Source organism: Rhinopithecus bieti, unplaced genomic scaffold, assembly GCF_001698545.2.
Source record: "Rhinopithecus bieti isolate Rb0 unplaced genomic scaffold, ASM169854v2 scaffold_4600, whole genome shotgun sequence".
Lineage (NCBI taxonomy): Eukaryota > Metazoa > Chordata > Mammalia > Primates > Cercopithecidae > Rhinopithecus > Rhinopithecus bieti.
This window is the reverse complement of record NW_016804545.1, coordinates 1140678-1165870: the sequence shown is the minus strand read 5'-3', so window position 1 is coordinate 1165870 and position 25193 is coordinate 1140678. Positions and strand designations below refer to the sequence as shown.

General features: G+C 41.1%; 2 protein-coding genes across 11 annotated transcripts in view; one reads left to right on the top strand and one right to left on the bottom strand.

Moving 5' to 3' along the window:
• The window catches only part of LOC108527687 (uricase), a 51415-nt gene extending 42191 nt beyond the window's left edge, over positions 1 to 9224 (top strand). For both annotated transcript variants that reach the window (XM_017869109.1, XM_017869108.1), the window contains exons 5-8: positions 2112 to 2298; positions 4297 to 4420; positions 6471 to 6554; positions 8702 to 9224. In XM_017869109.1, coding sequence (XP_017724598.1) covers positions 2112 to 2298; positions 4297 to 4420; positions 6471 to 6554; positions 8702 to 8776 — 470 coding nt within the window. In that variant the 3' untranslated portion in view covers positions 8777 to 9224. The remainder of the gene's footprint in view (positions 1 to 2111; positions 2299 to 4296; positions 4421 to 6470; positions 6555 to 8701) is intronic.
• The window catches only part of SAMD13 (sterile alpha motif domain containing 13), a 98553-nt gene that overhangs the window by 25311 nt on the left and 48049 nt on the right, over positions 1 to 25193 (bottom strand). For 4 of the 9 annotated variants that reach the window (XM_017869114.1, XM_017869115.1, XM_017869117.1 and 1 more), the window contains one exon: positions 23360 to 24521. The exons of 4 other annotated variants lie outside the window; for them this stretch is intronic. In XM_017869114.1, coding sequence (XP_017724603.1) covers positions 24378 to 24521 — 144 coding nt within the window. In that variant the 3' untranslated portion in view covers positions 23360 to 24377. Of the gene's footprint in view, positions 1 to 23359; positions 24522 to 25193 lie in introns of those variants that run through there. One more of the 9 variants, XR_001884894.1, reaches the window with a different exon arrangement.

Sequence of the window (25193 nt, the reverse complement as noted above, 5' to 3'; positions counted from 1 at the left end):
CTCTAAAAAGTGATTATTCAATCTCAATTTCTGGCCAATGGAGATAGTATTTTTCAGGCAGGGTGCTCTATCTGAGGTCCTTAAAGCACACTGTGGGTAGGAGGTGGCAACCTTGTCTCCTGGAAAGGCCACTTATAGAACACAAATGGGGAAAGGGTCAAAGGAAGGAGGAACCATTGCATAGATGGGAAGTGATCCAAAAAGCGGAAGAAAAGCATGGGATCTCATAATGTGGTGCTGAGTTTAAACTCCACCTCTGACAGTTTCTAGCCATGTGACTATGGACAAATGATTAAAAGTCACATTAAAATACTTGCTTTATAGAGTTTTGAGAACTAAGTAAGATAAAGACTGAAAACTGCAGCAACCAAAGGTACGTCTACAGAGAGGAGTTTCTTAGCCAAGGTTAATACCCTTCCTTTCACGCCCTGCCACACTGTGTGTGAGATGGAGGGGACCAGGAAGGGAAATGGTAAAGTTTGATGGGGCTGAACTGTCTAGTAGAGAAAGATACTAACTTGTGCAATACTTAATCCTTGACATGAATCAATCTTGCTAAACTCATTCATTCATTCAACAGATACTTATTGATTGTTTCTGTAGTTCTACTGGGTTTGAGGCTCACACTCACTGCATGTAACAATGTTGATTTTGTGAGATCATGACTTTATACATTTAGAATCCGATAAACTCAGCCAGTTGAAGGCGTTAAGGCATTGCTGGTATCTTTCTCTTGTTCCTTCTTCAGATGTAATTTCCAGTAAGTACTTCAGAAAGTTAAACAAGGATGATTTCCTGTTTCACTGCATTATCCTGGGACATTCTGCACAGAATATCTTCTTTAAACAGGACATATCTGATTAAATGTTTTATCTGATAGGTGTATACTGAAGCATGGAAAATACAGAAATATAGACTTTATTTACCTACTTTTGAAACTCCACAACTCCTGAGTTAACTGTAGCAGTGGAAACCACATAGGTGATGTAAACCATTGCATTTTTAAGCACTTCCTTGGATTTTAATTGAGGATCATGAGTTATATTCTTGTTCTTCAACTAAGACCATGTGTGTAATACCTGACACCTCTGGCTCTTGATTTTTAGATTAAACATACCAAAAAGGATAGATATTGGTCGGAACTAACAAAGAGACTGAAAAAAGTTTTTTTTAATAATCATGCCATGGCACTTTGCTATTAGGGTTTGTCAAGTGCTCCCTGAATGTCCCCAATCCTTGCCAGCCTGTGCAGACAAATAATGTCATAGTAATGTTGATACTGTTCTTTTTTGGATGACACCTGTCACTCTTCCACCTGCCCCATTACCTTATGAAGGGGCAGTAGAGACAGAAGGAGAGCCATATCGTCCCTTCCATTGTTTTCAACTCCCCCCTCTCTCCTTCAGGTACCCATGAAACAACTTTGTCCCTTCTCCTTCAGCAGAAAAAACAAAAGCCTTTACAGATATCAACTTAGGCAGATCTATCCCTTGTGAGTCACCAGCTCCATCTTCCCTGTCTTATTTAGGCTCAGCCAGGCCCACGCTGCTACCCATTTATGAAGCTGCCTGGTTTTGCTGAGCTGATAACCATAAGGGAACTGGGATGCCATCACAGCCTAGTGGAGATTGGGATCATCAGCTACTGTAGCTGATCAGCATGAGCACTACCCACAGTAAAGGGATCACAGTAGCAGGTAGAGGAATGGCTCTTAAGGACCTTATTAACACATTCCAGCATGATCACCTGTTGGAGGAGATGGAACTCAAAATACATAAGGTGAGTTGGCCAAGAAGACACTCCCGCATATAGTTGAGAGGAATGTATTCATTTCTGTGACCCTCAGTACGCAATGGAGTTTAATCTTAGACCTTCAGATTTTCTAGGGCAAGACAGGGCAGGGAGTCATGGAATCCGGATGGAAGCAAAGGCACACTATCCTCTTCACTTGGACTTCAGAGGAAGTAGGATGACAGAAAACATGGGCGGTGATGTAGTTTTTGTACAGAATGTGTCATGTTTTAATGACCAGGATCCTCTGTGCTAGGTATCAGCAGCAAGGCACTGTTTGTTTATGACCTCTGCCACTCCTGACTTTCTACTTGAAACAGGACCCCCCGTCATTCATTCTGGAATCAAAGACCTCAAGGTCTTGAAAACAACACAGTCTGGATTTGAAGGTTTCATCAAGGACCAGTTCACCACTCTCCCTGAGGTGAAGGACCGATGTTTTGCCACCCAAGTGTACTGCAAGTGGCGCTACCACCAGTGCAGGGATGTGGACTTCGAGGCTACCTGGTATGAACATGTGCATGTCGTGTCTGCCCTTGTCCCGGGGCCCAGACTTCATAGAATCTTAGGGTGTAAACGAGAAATTTAGAGGCTATTCAACTCAACCTCCTACTATTCAGAAATCCCTTCTGTTTGTTCAATTTATTAAATTGGTGGTTCTTAAACATGCATGTGCATCAGAATCACACAGAATCAGGAAACGAAGCTTGCTGGGCCCACCCCCAGAGATTCTGATTCTGTAGGACTGAGGTGGGGCGCAAGAACATGCATTTCTTGCAAACTCCCAGGGGATACAGATGCCATTGGACCAGGGATCACACTTGAAGAAACACTGCATCAAATGAAGAGAATATCTGGCCTTACTACCTCATAGTGATGCAGAGAAGGCTAAACGAGGGTGACCACTTGTTCCAGTTTGTCAGGGACTTCCTGGTTTTAACACCGAAAGTCCCATGTCTCAGGAAACCTCTTGGTTCCGGGCAAACTGGGATAATTGGGCAATGTAGGCTAAACTCAAAATGATATGATGTTCACAAAAGCATTTTATAAGCATTAAATGCCTTAAAAATATTGTCAACTGAAATAACAAACTGAGAGAAATTCTCAAAGATAATGATTTTATTTAGGAACACACAGGAAATCTGCAAATTTGTGGGCTGGCTGCAGGAAACATAAGTCTATCCTAAGAGGTTGAGGCAAGGGGAAGCTTTTAAAAGCAAAAGGAAAATGTGTACATAATTTGTTTTGAGCCAAAGAGAACACTGGTTACAGTGGCTATCACGGGAGTTAACGCCAGCTCATTAGTGGAGACTGTGTCAGGCAAGTGTTCTTGTACATCCGGCTAGCTGTCCTTGTGACTCACGTCGCGAGCCGCTGTTTGAAAAGTCCTTGGCAAAATTCTTGTTACAGGCATATGTATATAAGAGCCCTTCAGAGAGTCTTCGCAATAGTTCTTACAGGCATCTGTGCATGAGGGCCCTCCCTCAGCTTCCTGGCTCTATTTATTTATTTATTTCGCGTCTGACACAAGTGACTCCATTTTGATTCTGATAACTCACAATGTAAAGGTATGATTATTATCATATCCTGACAGGGAGTAATTAGACCTCTCAACTTTCAGAACTTGCTTTTTGATTAGGTATCTCATTCCTTTGCTAAAGCTCTGTAGAAATTTCTACCCTGCCATAAACTTGAATTTGCATGCATACCCTTCCCCCATCACCCGCTCCCACAGCATTCCCTCCCACTGGTGTAGTTTTTCTCTGCTTCTTTTATTATGTGATAGGTTTTTAAATGCATGAGGAGAACGTCACCTCAGTCTTCTTTCTGTTTTACTTCAAGTGCTCTCCATGGGCAGCAGCCTGATGTATTTATGTTGAAAAGAGCATGAAATTGAACATGCCAGAGGCAGGATAGTACTGTAGGCTGGGCCTCCTACTAAAGAGAGGGACTTAGAGCAGATCATGTAACTTTTAAGCTCAGGTTCTTCTTCTCTAATTGGGGATAATAATAGTACCTACTTCAGCTATATTGAGAGAATTCAATGACATCATCACATAAAATGCTTAGCACAGAAAAATCTGTCTAATCTAAAAAACAGAGGCTGGCACAGAGTAAACCCCCAAATATAAAAATTCAATGAGCCAGCCAAGCAGAGCAGCAAGATGGTAAGAATACTTGGGAGTCTTCTTCTTAGGTTCTTCGAACATGATGGGAAATTTACCCTAAAATGCCCATTGGGTCCTGGTGCCAAACTATGAAGACAGTCTAGTGATGCTCAATATGTTTGTTGAATGGTGTGTGTGTGTGTGTGTGTGTGTGTGTGTGTGTGTGTAGGGGAATGGGAAGTGAGGTGTTTTGTTTTTGGCATTACAAGATACTAATCTTTTCTAAAAACATCAATAACATTGTTTTCTGGGGGACAGATAGGTCACTGCTTCTTAGCTTCCTAACACATTCCTAAAATTCCTTTCAGGATCCTCAGTGACCTTCTCTGTGTTTTAGGGACACCATTCGGGACCTTGTCCTGGAGAAATTTGCTGGGCCCTATGACAAAGGCGAGTACTCGCCTTCTGTGCAGAAGACCCTCTATGATATCCAGGTGCTCTCCCTGAGTCGAGTTCCTGAGGTATGTTCTGTCAGTTGCCATTCTGAGGATTGGGAGAACGTGTGTCTTCTGTCAGCTCTGAGAAAGAGTTGAGAGTTAAAATAAGAAAGTGGAAGACACATGAAAAATGACATCTGTTGTTGTTCAAAAGCTTGTTATAGCAAGTGAGAAGAGAGCAAAAATGGAAAAATCTGTCTAACCTGAAAACACAGGCCATGGTTGTAGTCCTTGAGTTTTGTTGAAAATTGTTTGAGTCCCTTCAGCCTGCCACTGATTTAAGCCTCATATTCAGGACACTTGAATGACTTGAGGGAGAGGGGAAATTAGACAAAGGTTGTGTGTTTCAGGAAAACCAGACAATGAAGGATAGATGTAGAGAGATTTCAGCCATCCATCCATCCATCCATCCATCCATCCATCCATCCATCTGTCCATCTAACTACTTCCCCACCCACCCGTTCATTCATTCATTTATTGAATGGTGATTATGTCTCTGGCAGCACATGAAGGATACAAAGATAAATTAGATATAGTCACTACCCTCAAAGAGCTCATCATTCAGTGAACAAACAAAATAAGTAAACTAACAATTCAATAGAGAAAAGAGTATTATGAAAGTACAGAGCAAAGCACCTAACTCAGGTATAGGAGATGGGTTCAGCCAGGTTTTCTAGAGGGAAGGGTGTTTGATTTGAGTCTAGAGGTTATCTGAGTTTACTCTCAAGGGTGAGGGAGTAGAGTAGGTATGGAGACAAGAAATAGCATGATACAGTTGTTTACTGTTGAGGGTCTACCACGTGTGAATGGATATATATGAATGAATTATAGTCACTCCATGTGCCTAGAAATGAGGCAGGAACTACAGGAGCCAGTCAAGAGGGCCTTTTTAGGCTTATTTATAGAGTCTGTACCTTATCCTGAAGGCTTCCGGGAGCCACCAAGGGGTTTAAGCAGGATGTTTTGTGCCAATTTGTACTCTAGAAAAATCACTCTGACAGAAGTGTGATGAATGAAAAGGCTGATGGACCATAGGCAAGAAGACATGTTGGGATCTATTTCAGAATCTTGCAAAGAGAGTCTGGGCTGTGGTGGGGCTGGAGAGGAGGAGTACCATCCTTAGACCTGGACAAGAGGGACTCCGGCCATGGCTCAGCATTTTACAGGCCCCCTTAAGGCCTTCCTCTGGCTATGCCTCCCTGCACTGAGTGAACAATCAGTGGGGCCACAGCAAGGTACCCTGCAGAGGCCCATGCATTCCCCAGAATTTCCTGTCCAAATAGCCGTGAGACTACTTCTGGAACCTGGGCAAATCTCTTCTCGAGATCTGTCTTCCAGAGGGCGAATAGTGCTATTGGTGTTCACGCTTAGGCCTGAGAGTAGGCAAAGGGGCAGATGTTTGCAGGAGGTATTCATGGCGCTTGACATGCAAGCTGGAGTGTCTACCCCTGTGAGTCCAAGAGAGAAGGGGGGATGGGTCAGGGGCAAGGGGCTGGCTCTTCCCATGCTGCCATGCCCTGGCATGGTACTCCAAGAAGTTAGAGAATTTTAAATTAATACCTGGCCATCCAGGTTGTTATGAAGGGTATATGTGTCAAGTTAGAAGAGTAGAACATATTTCACTTAAAAAATTTTAGCTTGATTAATATAACTTTAAAATCTTTATACATTTGGTATGTGGGTCTCCAATTATACTCTTACTGCAGGGCCTATAAATGTTAGGTACAGGCCTGAAAGGTGGGAGTGGAACGAGGAGGAATTTAGAAGGTTGACTGGCCAGTACTTGGAGGCCAGTTGGATGTCAAAGAGGTCTCCCACATTTCTGACCCGAGGAGCCCTTTTTTTTCAGAGAAACAGATGTTGTACACTGAGGGGAGCAGGGTAGGCCCACCATCTGATCACAGAACTAGCAGGAGAGAACAATGTCGGGCAGTGGAGGTACATCAGAGGGTGTCTCTAAGTCAGAGAGAGAACCTGAGTAATGGGTGCGAGGGTAGGGAAGGTGAGGGTGGCTAGAGTGACAGAGATGGAGGCTCGCAGCTCCTAATGTGATGCATACCACTGTGGATTCCAGATAGAAGATATGGAAATCAGCCTGCCAAACATTCACTACTTCAATATAGACATGTCCAAAATGGGTCTGATCAACAAGGAAGAGGTAAGAAAACTTTAAATATATTTAAAGCACATCTCTATCCCATCCCCTTCTGCCCCTTTATAAGCCTGGGATGATAGTGTCACTGAATAAAACTCTTAGCAACTGTTGCTTTGGGGAATATTTATAGTTGCCAGTGATTACAGCCCTCTTCAGTTCTGGGCCTTTCAATGCCTGAGGTTGGAGTGCCCTCGAAGCGGATGAATGATTATAGAAGGTTGGAAGTCCAAGAGAGAAAGACGGAGAAGGAACAGAGTGTGCCCAAGGAAACAACTCTGAGATCTGCTTCTCCAAAAAGTGCCATACAAGGACACAGCTTCATTATTCTCCATCATGAGGCAATGAGGAGAAAAAAAGATTCTATTTTTCACTTTCTTCCATCATTCCTACCTTTTGATTAACTAGTCAGTTCAGTGGCATAAAATACACACAGGAAAACATGAAAGAGTATTTATGTTTCTAATTGAAATTGCAGAAGGTAAGGTACAGAAATTAATTTTTTGAAAAGAACGCTTTGTCTTGGAAAAAGCATTTCTCCTGCTTTGTTTTTTTTTTTTTTTTTTTAAGCCATGGCAGAATGTTAAACCACTCAGTGTGTCTGACTAGACAGCCTGAAGTCCTGACTGGTGGGCTGGTGTGGTCAGTTCTTGGGAGATCAGAACCATTCTTCCCTCTTGGACCACATTCAGAATAAGATTTCTCAATTTGCTACAGCTTCCCACACATTTCTATTATCTAGAAAACATTATTTTGAGTAGCTTCTTTTAGTATGTGTTGGGGAGTAGCATAGGGAAGGAGCCATCTATTAGCATGGCTCTGCTCCAGTAGACTTATATCCTTTGGTGGATAAGGGCTAATGAAGGGGGTCTTCAGAAGGTCCCACATTCTGCACCTGTTGGCCCAGAAGCCTCACAATCCTCTGGGCCAGGTACCTCCTTTCTGTTTTGCGAGTAATGTGGGTGGCCTCTAGCAGGCTTTGACTACCATCAGCTGCAGGTGGAGGCTGGGGGAGTCACATCTGGAAACAAAGGTCATGCTTAGGTGCCCGCATACATGATCTAGAGTTCTGAGTTGCTGAGGAGAGCAACCTTGGTCCCACATGTTGTACATCCAGCCACAAGGAGAGGCAGCACTATTTACTTTAGAGGAAGGAAAGGATATGGCTACCAGAATGTCATTCATTAGAATGTAAAGTCTTTTTAAAGCTTTCTAAAGGGCAGGAGAGGGACCTGAAAGTAATCCTGGCCAAGTCCACCAGAGGCAAAACAAATGGACCCTAAATAGAAAAAAAGATCAGGTGTCATGGCTGGAGCAGTGCTTAGCTCAGAACCCCAGGCAGAGAGAGGAGGCCTCCTGAGGGCCCCCGACACCTCAGGTCTGCACTAATCCCAGTGTGCTGGGGGGCCGTGCCCACAGGGTTCTTCCCTCTAGGAAGTCAGACTTACACCTCCCTCGTGGAGCCCAGCTGGGGACTTGGAGTCAGGAAGGCCTGAGTTCCTTTGGGTCAGGGCTCTACATAAAGGCACCTGAGTGGCTGAACAAGCTGTCCTTGTGTCTGCACTCTGAGGATGGCTGGAGCCGCTCTTGGACTCTCACCCAGCAGGTGTGTACAAAGTGAACATAACACATGAGAAACAGGAAGTTGGACAAATTGACACCAGCAGAGAAGTGACAAATGACAGGGTGGGAAGGTGGAAGAACTCTAAAAGCACTGCTATCTGGAGCCATTTAGAATTTAGAATTCTATAATTTAGAATTGAGTGAACAGCCCTGCAGACCTCAGACACTTCTGAGGGCATGGTGATCTTACAGCATTGGATAATGACTCATGGTCAAAGTGAGTCACCAAGGAAAGGTCAATTGTGTTCAATACACTGCATTTAAAAAGCAGGGATATGGAATGCATTTTTAGAAACATTTAATCTCAATGATTAACATTTTTCAAAAGCTTTTAAATTTTCTAGAAAATTGACTCATCTCTCAACTATTGCCAGAATAATAAGGCATTACCATGCTTGAAGTAACTTTAATGGAGGACATATACATTTTCCTGTTTAGTAAGTTGTTGTTTTTGTTTTTAATATTGAGTCGTAGAAAGGAGGAGAGAGCTATTTTAATGTCCCTTAAGTTACCATGTGGTTTTTCTACAGGTCTTGCTGCCATTAGACAATCCATATGGAAAAATTACTGGTACAGTCAAGAGGAAGTTGTCTTCAAGACTGTGACATTGTGGCCACCAATAGGAGTCCATTCTCAGCTGAGGAATTCCTTAAGTCATTTGTGATGCTGGAGATGATAGCATGTAGCCATGTAAAATTTCACACTAGTATATTGATTTATCGTGTTCACTTTCCTCCAATATGAAACAATTTATTTCTTCTACACCTGGCTCAGCAAGGCATTCTGTGGATTACCTTATTAGTAACTATAACATGCTTTATGGCTATAGTTTACTTTAAAATGCTCAGCAGTATTAGAACAGTTATAAATCAATATTTCTTTTTGGTTGTCTTATGCCTTCGTATCTTAGAGAAGCTTTAGAATCAATTCATTAAGAAAATAATCATTAATGGGTGTGTCACATCAATTAATTTGTGCACAGTTTTAAGAAATAATGTTTTCATCTTACTGATACTTCTAAGTAATGCAGAAAATGAAATAAAATTGTATTGAAAAATATCACCGTTGTTACTTCATTTGACTGAATATTTGATTTTAAGAATGCTCTAGCATATATATCATTGATTATTTGTTTCCACTCTGATGGTACTTCTGTGATCTTAAGGTATTGATTTTAAACTTTTTCAATCCTTAGAGAATATTTAATACATATGAGGGTACTGAAAACGAGTATAAATTGTTTTTCTTTGAATAATGCATCCATTATATGCACGAAACGTCACATTTAATACATGTTAAAACAATATACAGATGGGTGGATGTACATTTAGAAAGAAGACCAGAGAGTATATATGTGAAAATATCAGCAATGACAATTTCTGGATGATGGGATTATGAGTGATTTTTATTTTTCAGCATGTACTTTTCTGAATCTTTCAAATATGAACAATTATTCCTTTTATAATCAGAGAAACAAATATAGTTGATGATTTAAAGATGCGTACAGATTTGAAGGCTGATTATATCAATTGACTAACACTACCATTGTATACATATAATAAAACTTCACAGATTACAACTTTAGAAACCTGTGATGAAAACCTGTCCACATGATCATTCTGGGTAACCGTTTCCATTTAAAAAAATCTTCATTTAAAAGATAAAATCAAATCTTCATTTTTAAGAATTGCATACATACGAGCCCTTAGTATTATTTGTTAATAAGACTTCATTCACCTTTATAATACTACTACTTAAGGTTGCATGATATAGTGGTTAATTGCACAAACTCATTTAAATCCTGGCTCCACCTCTCAGTAAATATAAGACCAGTTTCTTCATCTGTAAAATGCAGGTGAAAAGAGAATCTACCTCATAGGTCTTTTGAGGATTAAATGGGTTAATGCTTGTAAAGTGCTATGGTAGTATTTGGCCTGACACAGAAATTTCTATATATGTATTTGTTGAATGTAATAAATGCCTGCCTTCTTTTCATTTGTTATTAGGCCCACATAGAAAAGCCATCATTGGCCTCTGGGTCAGGCAACAGATGGGAGGTGTTGAGAGTAGCAAACCCTACAAGATGCTGGAGGCCATTCACAAGCAAGTGCCTGTTTGGAAAAATAACATGGGATAAGAACAATGAGATAATTTGATGAGGAAAGTGTTGTGCTACATTGAATACTCATGTCACAAAATGTGCTTCTACATTATGTAACTTACATGGTCAAATGACTGGTACATTTTATTCCTCTGCTAATTTGTTAATTCTGTTCCAAGAGGAAAGAGTCTAACATGACTTTTCAAAAACAAAAAACAAAACAAAACAAAACAAAACCCCCAACTTAATTAGGCCTTTCTTACTTGATGTTCCCTTATTCTTGTAAGTTTTAGAAACACTGTATTTGCTTCAGAGAAGAAACCCATGTTAGTGCAGAATCCTTAGAAATTGTGGCCCATTTATACATATGTACATTTTGCTTCTCCTGAGCTCTTAGCACATTTACTGCGATAGATTGCAAATGAGCTATTGGATGTTATATCCCAGGTGTGTGGCAGGAAAGCCTGTAGTATGTGAAATTTTCAAGGACCAAGTTCCTGTTTTGTGAAAGATGTTTCCTTCTTAGAATTGTGAACGATGGGGCTGAAAGCCAGCTTTGGGTTTCACCCGTTCCTTTCAGTTCGGCAGAGGGGCAGGCAGAACTGAACTGTAAACACCTGTGAGGTAATTTGTTTTAAAAACACTTCATGATTTTGCTAAGAAGGCTCCAGGGATTCAGTTCCAGTTCTCTGGGAAGCAGAGTTGCCCTTACAACACTCTCCTCTCTCCTTACTCTCTCTCTCTGCTTACCCCAACCCTATCTTAAGTACTTTCATGGAGGAATCGTGCAGGTGGTTCCAAGCCCACGTGCTGCCGGGGAGGCAGTTTCCATGGCATTCAGTGGAGCGGGCTGTCATGTGGGGCTTGTGGTTTTGGCAGCCAAGATTCTGCCTAAGGTTTGTTTCATATTCTTTAAATTTCATCTCATAATTTTCATAGTGACAGACTCAGAAAATATATATCCTTCCTTTTCCTTTTTAGAGTCAGACTTAAGTTCATACCATTCCTTATTTTTAGACACCAATGTTTTCCCTCTCTTTTTTCTACCCCAATATAGAAGCATAATAAGTCTTTTGAGACAGCATTTTACTGATTTGTCATTGTAACAGAATTTACCTTCTTCAATCACCTGCAGATTTTAACTAGAGAAATTTGAACTTTTTCCTAACCTCTTTATACTTTGTCCAGAAGGAGCATTTCCTTTCCTCCAGACTCTGAGCTGTGTGGAGTTGGCCCTTTGCAGTCACCTTTGCTAGACCTTTACAGCTTCTGCTTTCTTGTCTGCACTCTTGAGGAAGCCAAAGCTTCTTCCCAAAGAGATGAAGCCTTCTAACCAGACACACAGGATCCTTCCAGCTTCCACATACTTGAAACTTATTCTCTGTATGTTTCACAGTCTTAGCACTTGTTTCTCTTAGAGCTTAGCTACCTGTCATTCTTCCATTTGCCCAGGCTCCCTCTCAGAAATTCTTAGTTTTGTGGAGCCTATTAAGACCCTATTGAGAATATGATGGCTATGGACCTTCTTCCCAGGAAAACGCTCATTCATGTCTCTACAGGTGCCTCTACCTCTGCTAAGGAAGTCGTTCACACATTATCTTTAAAGTGTAAAGGATTCCAATAGAAATCTGCCACATGAGCAATATATTCAACCAAACTTAGAAAGTATACTGCTCACCTTTACATAATAAAGAAATAAACGTAGTATTAGTTTCCTTAGGCTGCCATAACAAATTACCATAAACTTGGTGGTGTAAAACAATAGAGATTTATTTCCTCATAGTTCTGGAGGCCAGAGTCCAAAATCAAGATGTGGGCAGTGTGCTAACTCCAAAGGCTCCAGGGGAGATTCTGTTTTTGCCTCTTCCAGCCTCTCATGCCTTTGGGGGTTCCTCAATTCGCAGCTGCATCACTCTAGTCTCTGCCTCCATGGCTGCATTGCCTCCTCCTCTTTCTGTCTGGCAGGTCTTCCCTGTATGACTCTTATAAGGACACTGGTCACTGGATTTGGGGCCCACCTGGATAGCCCTGGGTGATCTCTTCATCTCAAGATCCTTAATAACATCTGCAAAGATCTTTTTTCCATGTAAGGTCACATTTGCAGGTTCTGACAATGAAGACATGGTCTTCTATTTTGAGGGCCACCATTCAACCCAAATCACCAAGTAAGAGGTCAGTGAGCTTTTTAAGGGCAGCTCTTCTGGTGTATGTGGATCTTAGCTATACACAAGCTACTCTTCCCTTTAGATCTGGGGGATGGTACCATACACCTCCTGGTTTGATCTGTTGTCACATAGATGTTTATAAAAGGGTGAAGAGCACGGACTTTGGATGCAGATAGTACTAAGGTTTAGACTGGGCTCCACCAATATCTAGCTGTGTGATCTTGAGCAAGTATTCTCTAAGGTTAAGCTCTCTTGTTTATGAAATGGGAATAATAATAACACCTACCTCACAGCATAGGGTAGCCAAGCATTAACTGAGATCATGCATGAGCTAGAATGCCTTTGGCTGCAAGTAACTGAATACCTAAGAGTGTCTTAAACAGAAGAGACATCATGCTTGCTTCAGAAGTTTAAGAAGTAGGCCATCCCAGGATGGAATAGCTAATTCAGTGATGGCATCAGGACTCAGGCTCATTCCACCCTTTGCCCTGCCATCCTCAGTATAGGGTAATGTTTTCTCTATGGCCACAAAATGGGGGATAAAGCTCCTGTTAAAGATGCTCTGGTGCCTCCTGCATGACAATCTCAGGGTCTTACTGTATTTTTCATGGGGAAGCTGACCTGTGATACTAAGAGTAGTTCCAGGAAGGAGACTTGAAAATGGGATTTTGGAGCTGGATCATCCACTGGTTTACTAGCAATGAATGAGCCTTTGTAATACTGTAATCACACAATGGTTAAAACCGTCTGCAGAGGTGAATTGGGATAAGATACTGGAGAAAGGAATAGACTGGCAGGGGCAAAATCTCAAATGCTTGAGAGGTGTGGGGGAAATGGTTATTATAAGCACTATGGAATTTGAATGGGTGTCACTGGGGACCATTAATACATTAAGAAAGGCAATGATAAGTTGAGGATGATTAATAACTAATATAAAGTAGACCATGACAGCGAGAGGGCCTCCTTGGCAACATATGAAGACAGTATATATCTAGATGGCAAAAAAAAAAAAAAAAAAAACTTAGGATCAGACCCAGGTCTTAATTATTAGAATAGCAGAGCTCCAAGGAAAATTGAATTCTCCACCCTTGACAGCTCTGTCACACTAAGGTCAGAGTCCTGATTGATGCACTTCAAATCTTGAATCGTCAGCTTTCCCTGAATTCTCTGGGCCTGCAGAACTGGCTTATTTCTCCATATTAAAAGCTAGCATTGCCCCTCTTGCTTGAAGACAATGCAGAAGCTTCTGCCTACAAGGAAACACATGCCTCCTTGGGATATATCCCCACCTCCTGACCACCAGATCTATAAATAGGATAAGCCACAGCGTACACCAGCTAGACACATGCTGGGCTTGTTAAGGAAGGAAGGAGACCACAGGCCAAAAGAGTGGCAAAGGCCCAGCCAATAGATATAAAAGCTGGAAGATTATGCATGAGTGCTGGATAAAACCCATCCATTTTTCAAATCAAGAAGCAAGAAGAGAAGCAGTTTCTATTCACATGGATGGACAGTTGCATACATTTATGTTCTTGTCCCAGGATGACATTAAATTTTCTAGCCTTTGTATATGGGACCAGGGTCATCAAGACATTCCCTAGGACATCAAATTGCCATCATACCCATGAGACTATGTTAATTGGACTGAATGACCAAGAAGTGACACTTATACTCTGGAGAATGGTAGATAAACCCATCAAAGGCCCACCACATTAGTGACGTTTTTAGCAGTCTGGTGGTCTAGGACAAGGATTGGTGAAATCTGTCCCACCACTTGTTTTTGTAAGTAAAGTTTTATTGGAACACAGCCATGCCCATTTGCTTATATATTGCCTATGGTTGTTTTCATGTTATAATGGCAGAGTTAGTAGTTGAAACAAAGACTATTTGGTCTATGAAGCCTAAAATTTTTTACCCTTTGACCCTTTATAGGAAAAGTTTGCTGAGGGTATTATAGGACATCCCCTCCAAAATAAAGGACACATTATTGCATCAAGCTTTCTACCACTAAGAAGAAAGCACAGTGTTTGGTATTCTCTTTTGGAAGACTCATATTCCACATGTGGTAATACTTCTCCAACACATTTACTGAGTGGCAAGGAAGGCTTCCAGCTTTGTTTGGGGCCCAGAGAAGTAAAAGGCACTGGAGTAGGTCCAGACGGGGTACAGATATTCCTTCTGCTTGAACCATGTGAATCAGCAAATTCTATGCTATTAGAGATGTCTCTGATTGGGGAAGATGCTGTGTGGGGCTGTGAGTGAACTAAAACACACAAGCATTTATTCTCTCAGTCAACGATAACAATCAACATAGAACACTTCTGTCAAATGTTTGGGGATTTCTCTCCACAACAAGCAAGCAATCAATTCTGCAGCAGGCACCCTTTGAGTGCCCTCTAATTCCATTCTATTCTTACTCTATCTACCTGGAGATAGCATCAGATGCCATAGGTTAAGGAATTAATGCCCAAGACTGCCACCACTGCCCCACTCCAGGCAGCCTTCAGACACCAGTCTTAAGCTTCAGGTTGTTTTATCTGTGCTTCTGACCCACTGGCTATAAATCAGGGATCCCACACCCCCCACACACACCCCGCTCCTTGGGTTAGATTAATTTGCTAGAGCAGCTCCTGAAACTCAAGGAAACACCTACTTACATTCACCAATCTATTATAAAGGATATTACAAAGGATTCAGATGAAAACATGCATATGGTTAGGTATGGGGGAAGAGGCGTGGAGTTTCCATGCTCCCCCCAACCCCTGGGTACACCATCCTCTAAGAGCCTCCATGGGTTCAGCTATTTGAAAGCTTTTCCAACCATGCTCTTTTGGGTTTTTATGGAGGCCTCATTACGTAGGACTGATTGATTACACCGTTGGCCATTGGTGATCAACTTAACCTTCACTACCTTTCTCTTTCCCAGTGGTTGAGAGTGGGCTGAAAGTCCCAACCCTCTAATAAAGCCTTGGTCTTTCCAGCGGCCAGCCCCCATCCTGAGGCTACCTAGGGACTGCTTGCCATCAGTCAATTATTAGCATACAAAAATACATCACTTTAGAGATTCTAAGGATTTGAGGAGTTGTATGCCAGGAAATTGAGTGAAGACCAAATATATATGTTTTACATTCTCACAGGGGCTTATGCCAAGACCCAATGGGAAAATTACAACATAAACTCCCAGGATTCTGGAGCAAGGCTATGCTATCTGTAGCAGAGAATCATTCACCATTTGAAAAATAGCTTCTGGTGTGTTACTGGGTTTTAGTAAACACTAAAGTCTGACCATGGAACATCAACAGAATTTGTGGCCAGAGCTGCTCATCATAAGCTGGTTTCTCTCAAACCCACCAAGTATTAGGGTCTGGCAGGTCCAGCAGAAATCCATTGCAAGATGGAAATGAGAGATCCAGGAGCAGGTAGAGTTAGGGCTAGAGGGCACAAGAAAGGCTCATGAGCAGGTGGCCCAGATCCCCACTGCTATTTCTCCAGCACCTCTCACACTATGGCCATTAAGGAGAGGGTGGTTCTTATGACAGTGGTGAAGGAAAATCCTCCCAATGAATACAGTTTTAGGAAATACACCAAAGAGTCATCTACTTTGTGTGTAATGTGTTTCTAGGTAATAATGTATACAAACTTGTGGGCAGTGGCAATTGGCTTGGTTGGTTGGTTAGACACTTGGAATAAGAAAGATTAGGAGATTGGTCAGAGAAAAGAAGCTTGTAAATGGGCCTGTGTGGGTGGACATGAAATGTGAAGATTTTTGCTTTGCATCTTAATGTCCACTGAAGAGCATCAACCATGGATGAGACACTAAACAATCAAGCAGACAGAATGACTTTGCCAGTGGATGTCAGTTGGCCTTTGTCATTGGCAATCCCAGTGTTGGCACAAGGAACTCATGAATAGCCATGGTGGCAGGGGTAGAGGACATAAATGGGCCCAAAAGCCAGGGATCTGGCTTTCCATTACTAATAATAACTATTGCTAACAAATACCCAAACTTCCAGCAGTAGAGACCAATATTGAGGGAGACCTTGATATGGCACCTACTTGGCAGCAAGTTAAACACATTGGGCACCTTTTACTTTGAAAAGGTCAGTGATTAATTCTGACTAAAATGGATACATATTTTGGGTATGACTTTGTCTTTCCTGCCCACAGGGTCTCAGTCAGCACCACTATCCAAGGGTTTACAGAATTCAACATAACATCACTCAGACCAAGGGACAAAGAGATCCTCTTTAAAGTAAAGGAGATGTGACAAGCTGTAAGTGATCATATAGTCCTATCACATACTCTACTACCCCAAAGCTGCTGGCCTGAGAAAGTGATGGAATAATCACTTAAAGGTACAACTGAGATGTCATACCCTGTGATGATGGACTACTGCCCCCCAGGATGCAGTGCATTCCCTAAATACTTGGCTCTTATATTGTGTTATGTCCCCAATATGTAGAACACGTGGATCTGGTAACCAAGATGTAGAAATAGGAATGATTCCACTTGCTATCACTCCCAGTGATCTACCAGGGAAATCTGTGCTTCCCCCACCCCCTCAAATCTAAGCTCTGATTGTGTAGAGGGCCTATTCCTAGGGGGATACTTCTACCAGGGAACACAGCGAGAGTGATTTAAACTTAAAGCTATAGGGTTATGCAATCAGTCAACTTGACAATTCTCAAGATAAAATAGCTGTTCCAGTTTACTGCACAGAGAGAACCATAATCAGACCAAAACTTGAGAACATTTATGAAAGGGAAATGACGTTGTAGAATGTGACAGTGCTGTGAGTTTTAATTGAATGGTGGAGGGGGCCAGTGACACATATAACTCAGATCATTGCATTTTTAGAAAATCATACAAATTGAGTGCCGAAATAAACCTCTAATTGGGCATGTTTATTTTAGTGGCAACTGAAGCAAGAGAGGTTAAGACTTGTACAAGGTCTTGTGGATATTTTAAAGGCCGATCTGGGACCAGAACCCAGGTCTTCTGACCCCTAGTCCAGGATTCCCTGCATCCACCACCATGGATGCATAGCTCCACAGTTTTCCTTTTTAACCACGTGTGGATTAGGCCAATGTTAACTTACTTTGCGTTCTGTATATGCACCATACAGAAGGCTGATCAATAACTTGCAGACATTCTGGTGGCAAGAAGTCACCTTAGCATTAAAAATTCATAATAGAAATTTGCCCAAATAGGCAATTTAGCAGACTGGTGTCAACCTAATTGGCTCAAATTAATGAATGCAGCTCCACTCAGATTTTTTTCAATTTTATTAATTTTTTTCTGTTTATGATCCACGTGTACCTTCATTAAAATCACAACAGTATCAGAGACCTCCCTTTCATTAGTCTCACAAAACCATTTTGAATGTCATTGAACACTCATTTTGGATTGGGTACAGGATCCATTTGGAATTCACCAGTGCCTCAAACCAACTTCTCTAAGTCTTTGGGGACCAACAAAAACATATATGCATTTTGCTTAGCACATTCCCCTTAACTCGACATAACAAATTTTCAAGGAGCTTCAATAATGCAAGGTTTCTTTTTTTTTGGTTTATGTGACCTTTTGAAAACAAAGCATCTAGAACCACCCAATATCCATTTTCATCCACCTATAATAATATTTTATTTTAGCAGTATTAGGATGCATCCCATCAGCAGTATTTAGGTTCAGAATACATTAATTCTGTGACAGTACTGAGCTTGAAGTTGAATGAGATCATAGTAATGAAACCATATTTCTAATGCATTTTTAATGTAATACAAACAACTGTACAGTGTACTCTCTTCAGTCCTCCATCAACTTATGAGACTGGTACTATAGAAGAATTGCCAGCTTCTCCAAAGTATCCACCCTCCTGTCCCTGTTCATCTGGATACTTGGCTTCCTGAAATAAAGACTACATTTCCAACCTCCCCTGCAGCTAGGTATCACCATATGACTAAGTTCTTGTTAAAGGGATGTCAGGGAAAGTGCTATGCACAGTTTCTCATACAAGGTGTCCTTCTTTACCTCTTTTTCTTGGCTAGAATGCAGTTGTGATAACTGAAGCCCAAGCAGCCACGGTGGACTACATGGGGAACTATGTGTTAAGGATGGTGGAGCCACACAAGAGGAATGAGACCCAACCATTATGTAGCAGCCCTGCCGTCCCTGAACTGCTTACCTTCAACTCAAATGCATCATGGAGAATTTCCATCTTAAGTCACTGTTACTTTTATCAACTAAAACTAATCCTGAATGATACACTTGAGCTACATTGTCCTAACTGAGATGTGCAGTAAGCATGAAATACACACTGGATTTCAAAGGCAAATGAAAATATTTTACAAAGTATATCATCAATAATTTTTACGTTGACTATATATTAAAACTATAATATTTGGATAAATTGGCTTAAATTCATATTATTTAAATTATTTTTTCCTGGGTCACCTTTCCAAATGTGATTACTGGAAAATTTTAATTTATATAAATGGCTCACATTCTGTTTCTATTGGGCACTGCTAGGCTGGTGCTGCTCTGCTCTGTTTCCGCATCTGCACTAGAGAATAGATGAAGTTCCTGAGGCTAAGAGGAGCCATACGACTTACCCAAGTTCCCATGTCAAGTAAATGGCAGGACTGGATTCAAGCTCAGGTCTACCTGGTGCAACCTCAGTGACTTCACCCACTACCTACTGTGTATCTCAACTGGTGTCGTTGGATTCAGGTATAGCAGACAGAATACTATCCCAAACACTAATTATTATAGGCAGAAACTGCTGGTGGCTTGGAGTTTTATTGACTTGCACTCAAAATATGTTTATAATCTGATGAAATCTATCGTATTATTCTCAAATCACATACTCCCCGCACATAAAATAAAATATAATCATTGAAAAAGGCTATGAAACACAATTTGCTGAATGCTTCTGCTGCCTTTGATTCAGAAAGAAGACATTTAATTTGGAAAACTTTGCCACAGATATCCAGTGACAGAGCTGGAGGCCCTAATGGCAAAACTTTCCTTGGTTGCTTTATCTCACTTTGCTGGAAGCTTAAGGCCTCTAACCCCTCTGACCAAAGATGCCCCATGGATGGTGCCTGGGTAATAACATCAACCATTTGCAGCATATTTCCCTTTATCTGGTTGAGTCAGGCATCCTCTGCAGGTAACGAGTATGTTCAGTATTATTTACACCTTTACTTACCCCTTTCCCACTTCTTTAAAATAGGTGGTAGGTTGGCTCGTGTACTTGTTCTGTGGAAGAGGGGCACAGTTTCTATTTGGAAATGGCCTGGCATCTTCAGCTTTCTTGATTTCTCCCTGAAGATAGTTGTGGACAGGAACACTCTGACTTAACTGAGGTGCAGGGACATCAACTCGCTTTAGCCACAGGATCCTCCATTATTATGCTCCAGTGTTAGGCTAGACACAATTCTTCCTTGGGGTTCACCACCTCCAAGGGATTCTAAGACATAAGACAGCCACACTCACCAAATGAACTTGGATGCGATGATTTTAATCTTCTTCTTGCTCTATAGTACTGCCACGACTGGCTAGAAATGGTACCCAGACTCCTTAATTGCCTATGGAGCTACAGCATGAAACTAACGAGCTGTTCATTAATGCATCCATTGCTGGCTCTCTCCTTCCTGTGGCTTCTGTTCCTGGTTTAGAAGCAGAATTAACAAGTTTTCTCCTAAGAGGCATATCTGTCCTGCAGCAGTCAGCTCTTTGAACATTTAACTTCATCTTCCAAATCATTCCAGAAAACACTTAATGGCTCTGGGCCCAGACCTGACCCCTGCAGATCCCATTTACAAAGACTGTCAAAGACAGATGAATCACCACCAGTAAGTTCTTTTTGCATTTGGCTTCCAAATATGGGAGTGGCTGGGCAACAGTGGGTCATTAGACTTTTGCAAATTAAATTCCCCCAAAGATATATTTCACTAATGCAACTGAAGGACAGTGTGTGTCCCTGACTGAAGAAGCTAATCTCAGAGAGACAAAAACCTGTATTGGGTCAGGTGCGGTGGCTCACCTATAATCCCAGCACTTTGGGAGACCGAGGCGGGTGGATCACAAGGTCAGGAGTTCAAGACCAGCCTGGCCACGATGGTAAAACCCCGTCTCTACTAAAAATACAAAAATTAGCCGGGCATGGTAGCGGGTGCCTGTAATCTCAGCTACTCAGGAGCTGACTCAGAGAATTGCTTGAACCCGGGAGGCAGAGGTTGCAGTGAGCTGAGATCGCGCTGCTGTACTCCAGCCTGGGCGACAGAGCGAGACTCCGTCTCAAACAAACAAACAAACAACAACAACAACAACAAAAAACCGCACCCTGCATTCACATAGGATATTTGTTGAGGACAGAAAGAAAAGACTGCTACCAATGGGCCTTTTTTTCCTCATATTCATCATGCCCACTAGGTATAAAAAATGATGCTCAAGTCTGCTGCACATTCCAATGCAATATGCTAGCTTGTTTTCTTTTCAGCTGAATCTATTTGCAATTTTCAATTCCTGAATGAACTCACTGTTTTTCTGTTTTTTTTGTTTAGATTGAGTTGGGTGTGTGTTTGGCGGGGGGTTACGTTAACGTAAGTGTAAAGTTGCTGGTTTTAAGATATTAGGGAATGGAAGAGTAACAGATTTGAGTTTTCAGCCTCACTAGAAGTGTGTAAATGTGGTTTTTAAAACACACACATACTGCATTGGCCAAAGTAAAACATGTTGGCTTAGATTCCACTGAAAAGTGGCCAGTTTGTGACCTCACCTTTAAATCAATTCATTCAATCTCCTCTGCAGAGTCTGAACCAGAGGTTCAAATGTGGGGGTGGCGAGGAGTAGCAATTACTTTCTCAAATTCCTTCTGATTCTGATATCCTGTCTGCTTCTCTGGTTGAGAATAATCAAATTCAACATTAGCCAATTCTCATATAAACCTTCGCCATTAAATATATTGCCATCAGGGCACACTCACAGCCATGAAGTGCTTCCCCACACAGCACATGTATCTGCTACTCATTGTAGATCCAGATCACATGAACAGAAATCCAGTGTGATCTGAAAAGGAACCAGACGTCTCTGGTTTTTACAGCTGTCTGGAGACAAAGGCTGCCTACCTGCTGAATTTCAAGTACTTCCGGCCTCTCTTTTTGGCCTGTTTTGATCACATTGGTTTTCCCCTAAATAGAGGGAGATGAAATCACCTTGAGCTATTGCCAAGGTGTGCAGGCCTGCCTGTCCTAGGCCTTTATGCTGAGTGTAGGGAAGGCAGACTATCTTTAAATTGCTAATTTTGCCTGAAAGTTCTCATCAGAGGCTGAAGGATGATTTTATACTTTTCTGTTTGCTTTTCAATTCCCCTCGCCCCCAAGTACTCATAGAGGAGTCCAAATCTGAGGTTTAGTTGACTTAGTTGAATGCAAGTTCGAATCTCGAGAAAAAATACCAGCAAAGACACCCTTTTAGTGTCATTTGCTATGAGTGTTTAGTGGTCAACTGACAGTGGTAACAGCAAGTTGTCTTTCAATATCCGTTTTCCGTTATCCACAGAATAATGGAACTTTGAATTTTAACTGGGCTAATGGTTTCCAATAAAAACATGATATATTTCAAGTAATGTGACTGACTTCCAGTCCACAAGATATGAAAGGAAGTAGTAGGTACAATTTCTTGGAAGTATCCTTAAAGGAAGGTCTGTTCCTTTCCCCTTTCTTCTCCCCACTGGTTGGAATTCAAATGATGATGGCAAAAATAGCATCTATTTATGAAATGATTCTGGGAATGGATGTCATGCATGATGGAAAAAAACCATAGGCAGAAACTGTGTTCTTACCATCATGTAGAGCCGCACCACCTCTGGTCCCGCTATCTGGACATTTACATGAGAGGGAAGTAGGTGTCTATCTAGTTTATTAATTGGTGGGTGTGGGAGAGACAGTTTCCATCGCTCACAACCAAACCTATTCCAAACGACTACAGAACATATCAGGTGGATGCACAAAAGCAAGGCTTAGAAATACCTCATACTATCCCTTTGAGGTAGAGACAGGTCAAACATCATCATGATTTTACTGCAGAAAACTCCCTCACAGAGGTTTTCATCAAGATCCTCATTCCATCTTCCTTCTGCTTGATCCAGGAATCCCTTCTTTCCTATCCAGGTCTCCAGCAGCTGCCGTTCTCACCTTTTGTCTCCATCACTCCTCACAACACTTAACTATATATTTTGCCTTTTACTTGTGTTTTCTGTCTTAGGTAGACTGTGGTAACTTGGAGATTAAAAAAAAAGTCTCTTTTGTAGCCACTTTTCCCACTTACAGTGAAAACAAAGCATTACTTAAATTTCAGATACTCCGTACGCTCTATAATTGAATTAATTTGGAATGCATTTTTAAACCCACCTACTATCTATACCACTTCCTGTGTTTTTTTCACTGTCATCTTCAGACTTTCTGTTCTTTCAAGAAATTACCTCCACAGGGGACTGAATTATGGTATTCTCTAAAATAGAAACTCTTAACTTGAGGAGGAGGAAGAGGGAAATTATGAGTCCACCAACTCCCTGCAAGTTTTGTATGTGGAAATGTGAGCTTCTGTCTGCACAGAAAGTCAGTAGCTTTTATTAGAATTTCAAAAAAATCATGACCCCGCCCTGGCCTACAGCAAACAAAAAAAATCTTTGGCTAAAATAATACCTAAAATTGGGGATGAGAGAAGAAATGAGATCCACTTGAATGATTCACTTTAAAAAGAAGATAAATCCACACATAGATTTATATAGTTTCTACCTCTAAAGTTTTTTTCCCCCAAAATGCTTAATTTTCTTTCCCTGGTTTCCAGGAGGCCTTAGTCCTTAATCCCCACTGAAGAAGCAACGAAACAGAAAGGATCAAAGACACACCGGCAAGAAACTGAAGCGATGCTTTATTGCAGGCACAAAGCACCAATTGAACAAGGCGCTGACACACAGAGATTGAACAAATGTCTCTTTGAACAGAGATGTAGCAAGCCCACTTTTTCCAAGCTCTTAAAAACAAGTACTTAACCCAGGAACTGAACAAAGCATAGGACAATTAAAAAAATTACACCGTCATGAAGGAATATATATATAAAATATTCTGTACTAGTAACAAGGCTTTTGACCTGTAACTCTCAGCAAACTTCTTCAGAAACAAATTATTATAAATAAAACCATGAAGTTAAAAAAAAATCCTTTCTTCAGAAACAAAGAACCAATTTAAAAGAAAATCTATGCAGAAAATATCATTACCCCATTTGAAAGCTAGCTGAATATGGATGGATATCCTCAGTACACAACGGAGCTTCTCTTTTCAGAGCTATGATTCTGCTCCTGAAGGGGCTGATGCATGTTCATTTCAAACACTGCAGCATATCCCAATAAAACCTTAATAAGGTCAAGTGGAGAACCCTCTATAAAAAAGGGTGTCGGCAATTCCATCCAAGTAACACAAGCTCTAAGGAGCAGAGGAATTCAAGGGAGACAGCAATCCCTTTCGTCTTTCTCCCCTCCCCAATTTTCTTGTTTTACTCATCCTACATCTGTAACCAAAAGATGGTCATTCAATTAAATTCTTTTATAAAGATTTTGGGAAAGCAGTCTATAAAGAGATGAGGAAAATCCTTACGATTTCAAAGCCTTTGTGGGGAGGAGTGTCTAATCGTGTCAAAGATCATTCTATTTGACAAACTCCATGAGGAAAACCACCCTGTGTGCATCTTGTCCTTGCTCCTCCTGGCTGATTTCAGGTCAGCTGATGAATTGCCTAGTCTATCCAATAGGATAACGTTTCATTTGATTGAAATCCTTTACATATACACATGTATGTATTCTGTTTACAAAGTTTCATCACATGAAACTAAATTATGTCATTATGTATTTTTTGAGGTCGAAGACCCCAATTTGTACTATGAAGAGTTGTTCTTTAAATGCTTTGTCTGCAGAGGTTTTACATGATATTCGTAGATTTTCAGAGCAGGCCCCAATTTTAACTGAAGTCCTGTCAACACATCATTTCTTGTCATCAATAGCAGGGATTTTCCATCAATTTCCTATAATGGAAGCAGAAGGTAAAGCCAACATATGAGTCCAAAAGCTCAAGGATAATGAAGAAAAAAGGAAGTTCAGAAGTAAAAGTCGTACCAATTGTGCCCAAGCTAAAAATATAGCATTTGTAGTTGTGCTAAAATGGAAAAAATGCAATCCTCTATTTTTATCTTACATCTTTTAGCTATATTTTGGCATTAAACACAATCCATAGCCGATCTTGCTTTCAAGATCCTATCGCAAACATCACATCTTAAAAAGCAGATAGCAAGCTTACTGCATGTACCCTTAAGGATCAAAGATGTTGCTTCTGAAAAGAATAATGACACTTTCCATTTATAAAATCTATTAAAGTTTATGCAGAATTTTCCATGAACTTAATTTCTAAAACAACTCTGTAAATTAGAATGGGCAGAGATGATCATATCTATTTTACAGGCAAGCCAAGGATCAAAAGAAGTTCACCCTCTAAGATCAAGAAATTAGGAAAGGGGTGCATAGAATTTGAACTCTCATATACCTGCAGCCAAAGCCAATGTTCTTTTATAATCCCCTCTGCTTCTCTTGATACTTAAATATATGTTTTTTAGATGGTCCTATGGGGACTAGAGTCTTAGGTTTCCTGGAGTCTTCACAATTGCAACATTGGGCATTAGAAAAATGACTCACCCTCTGGG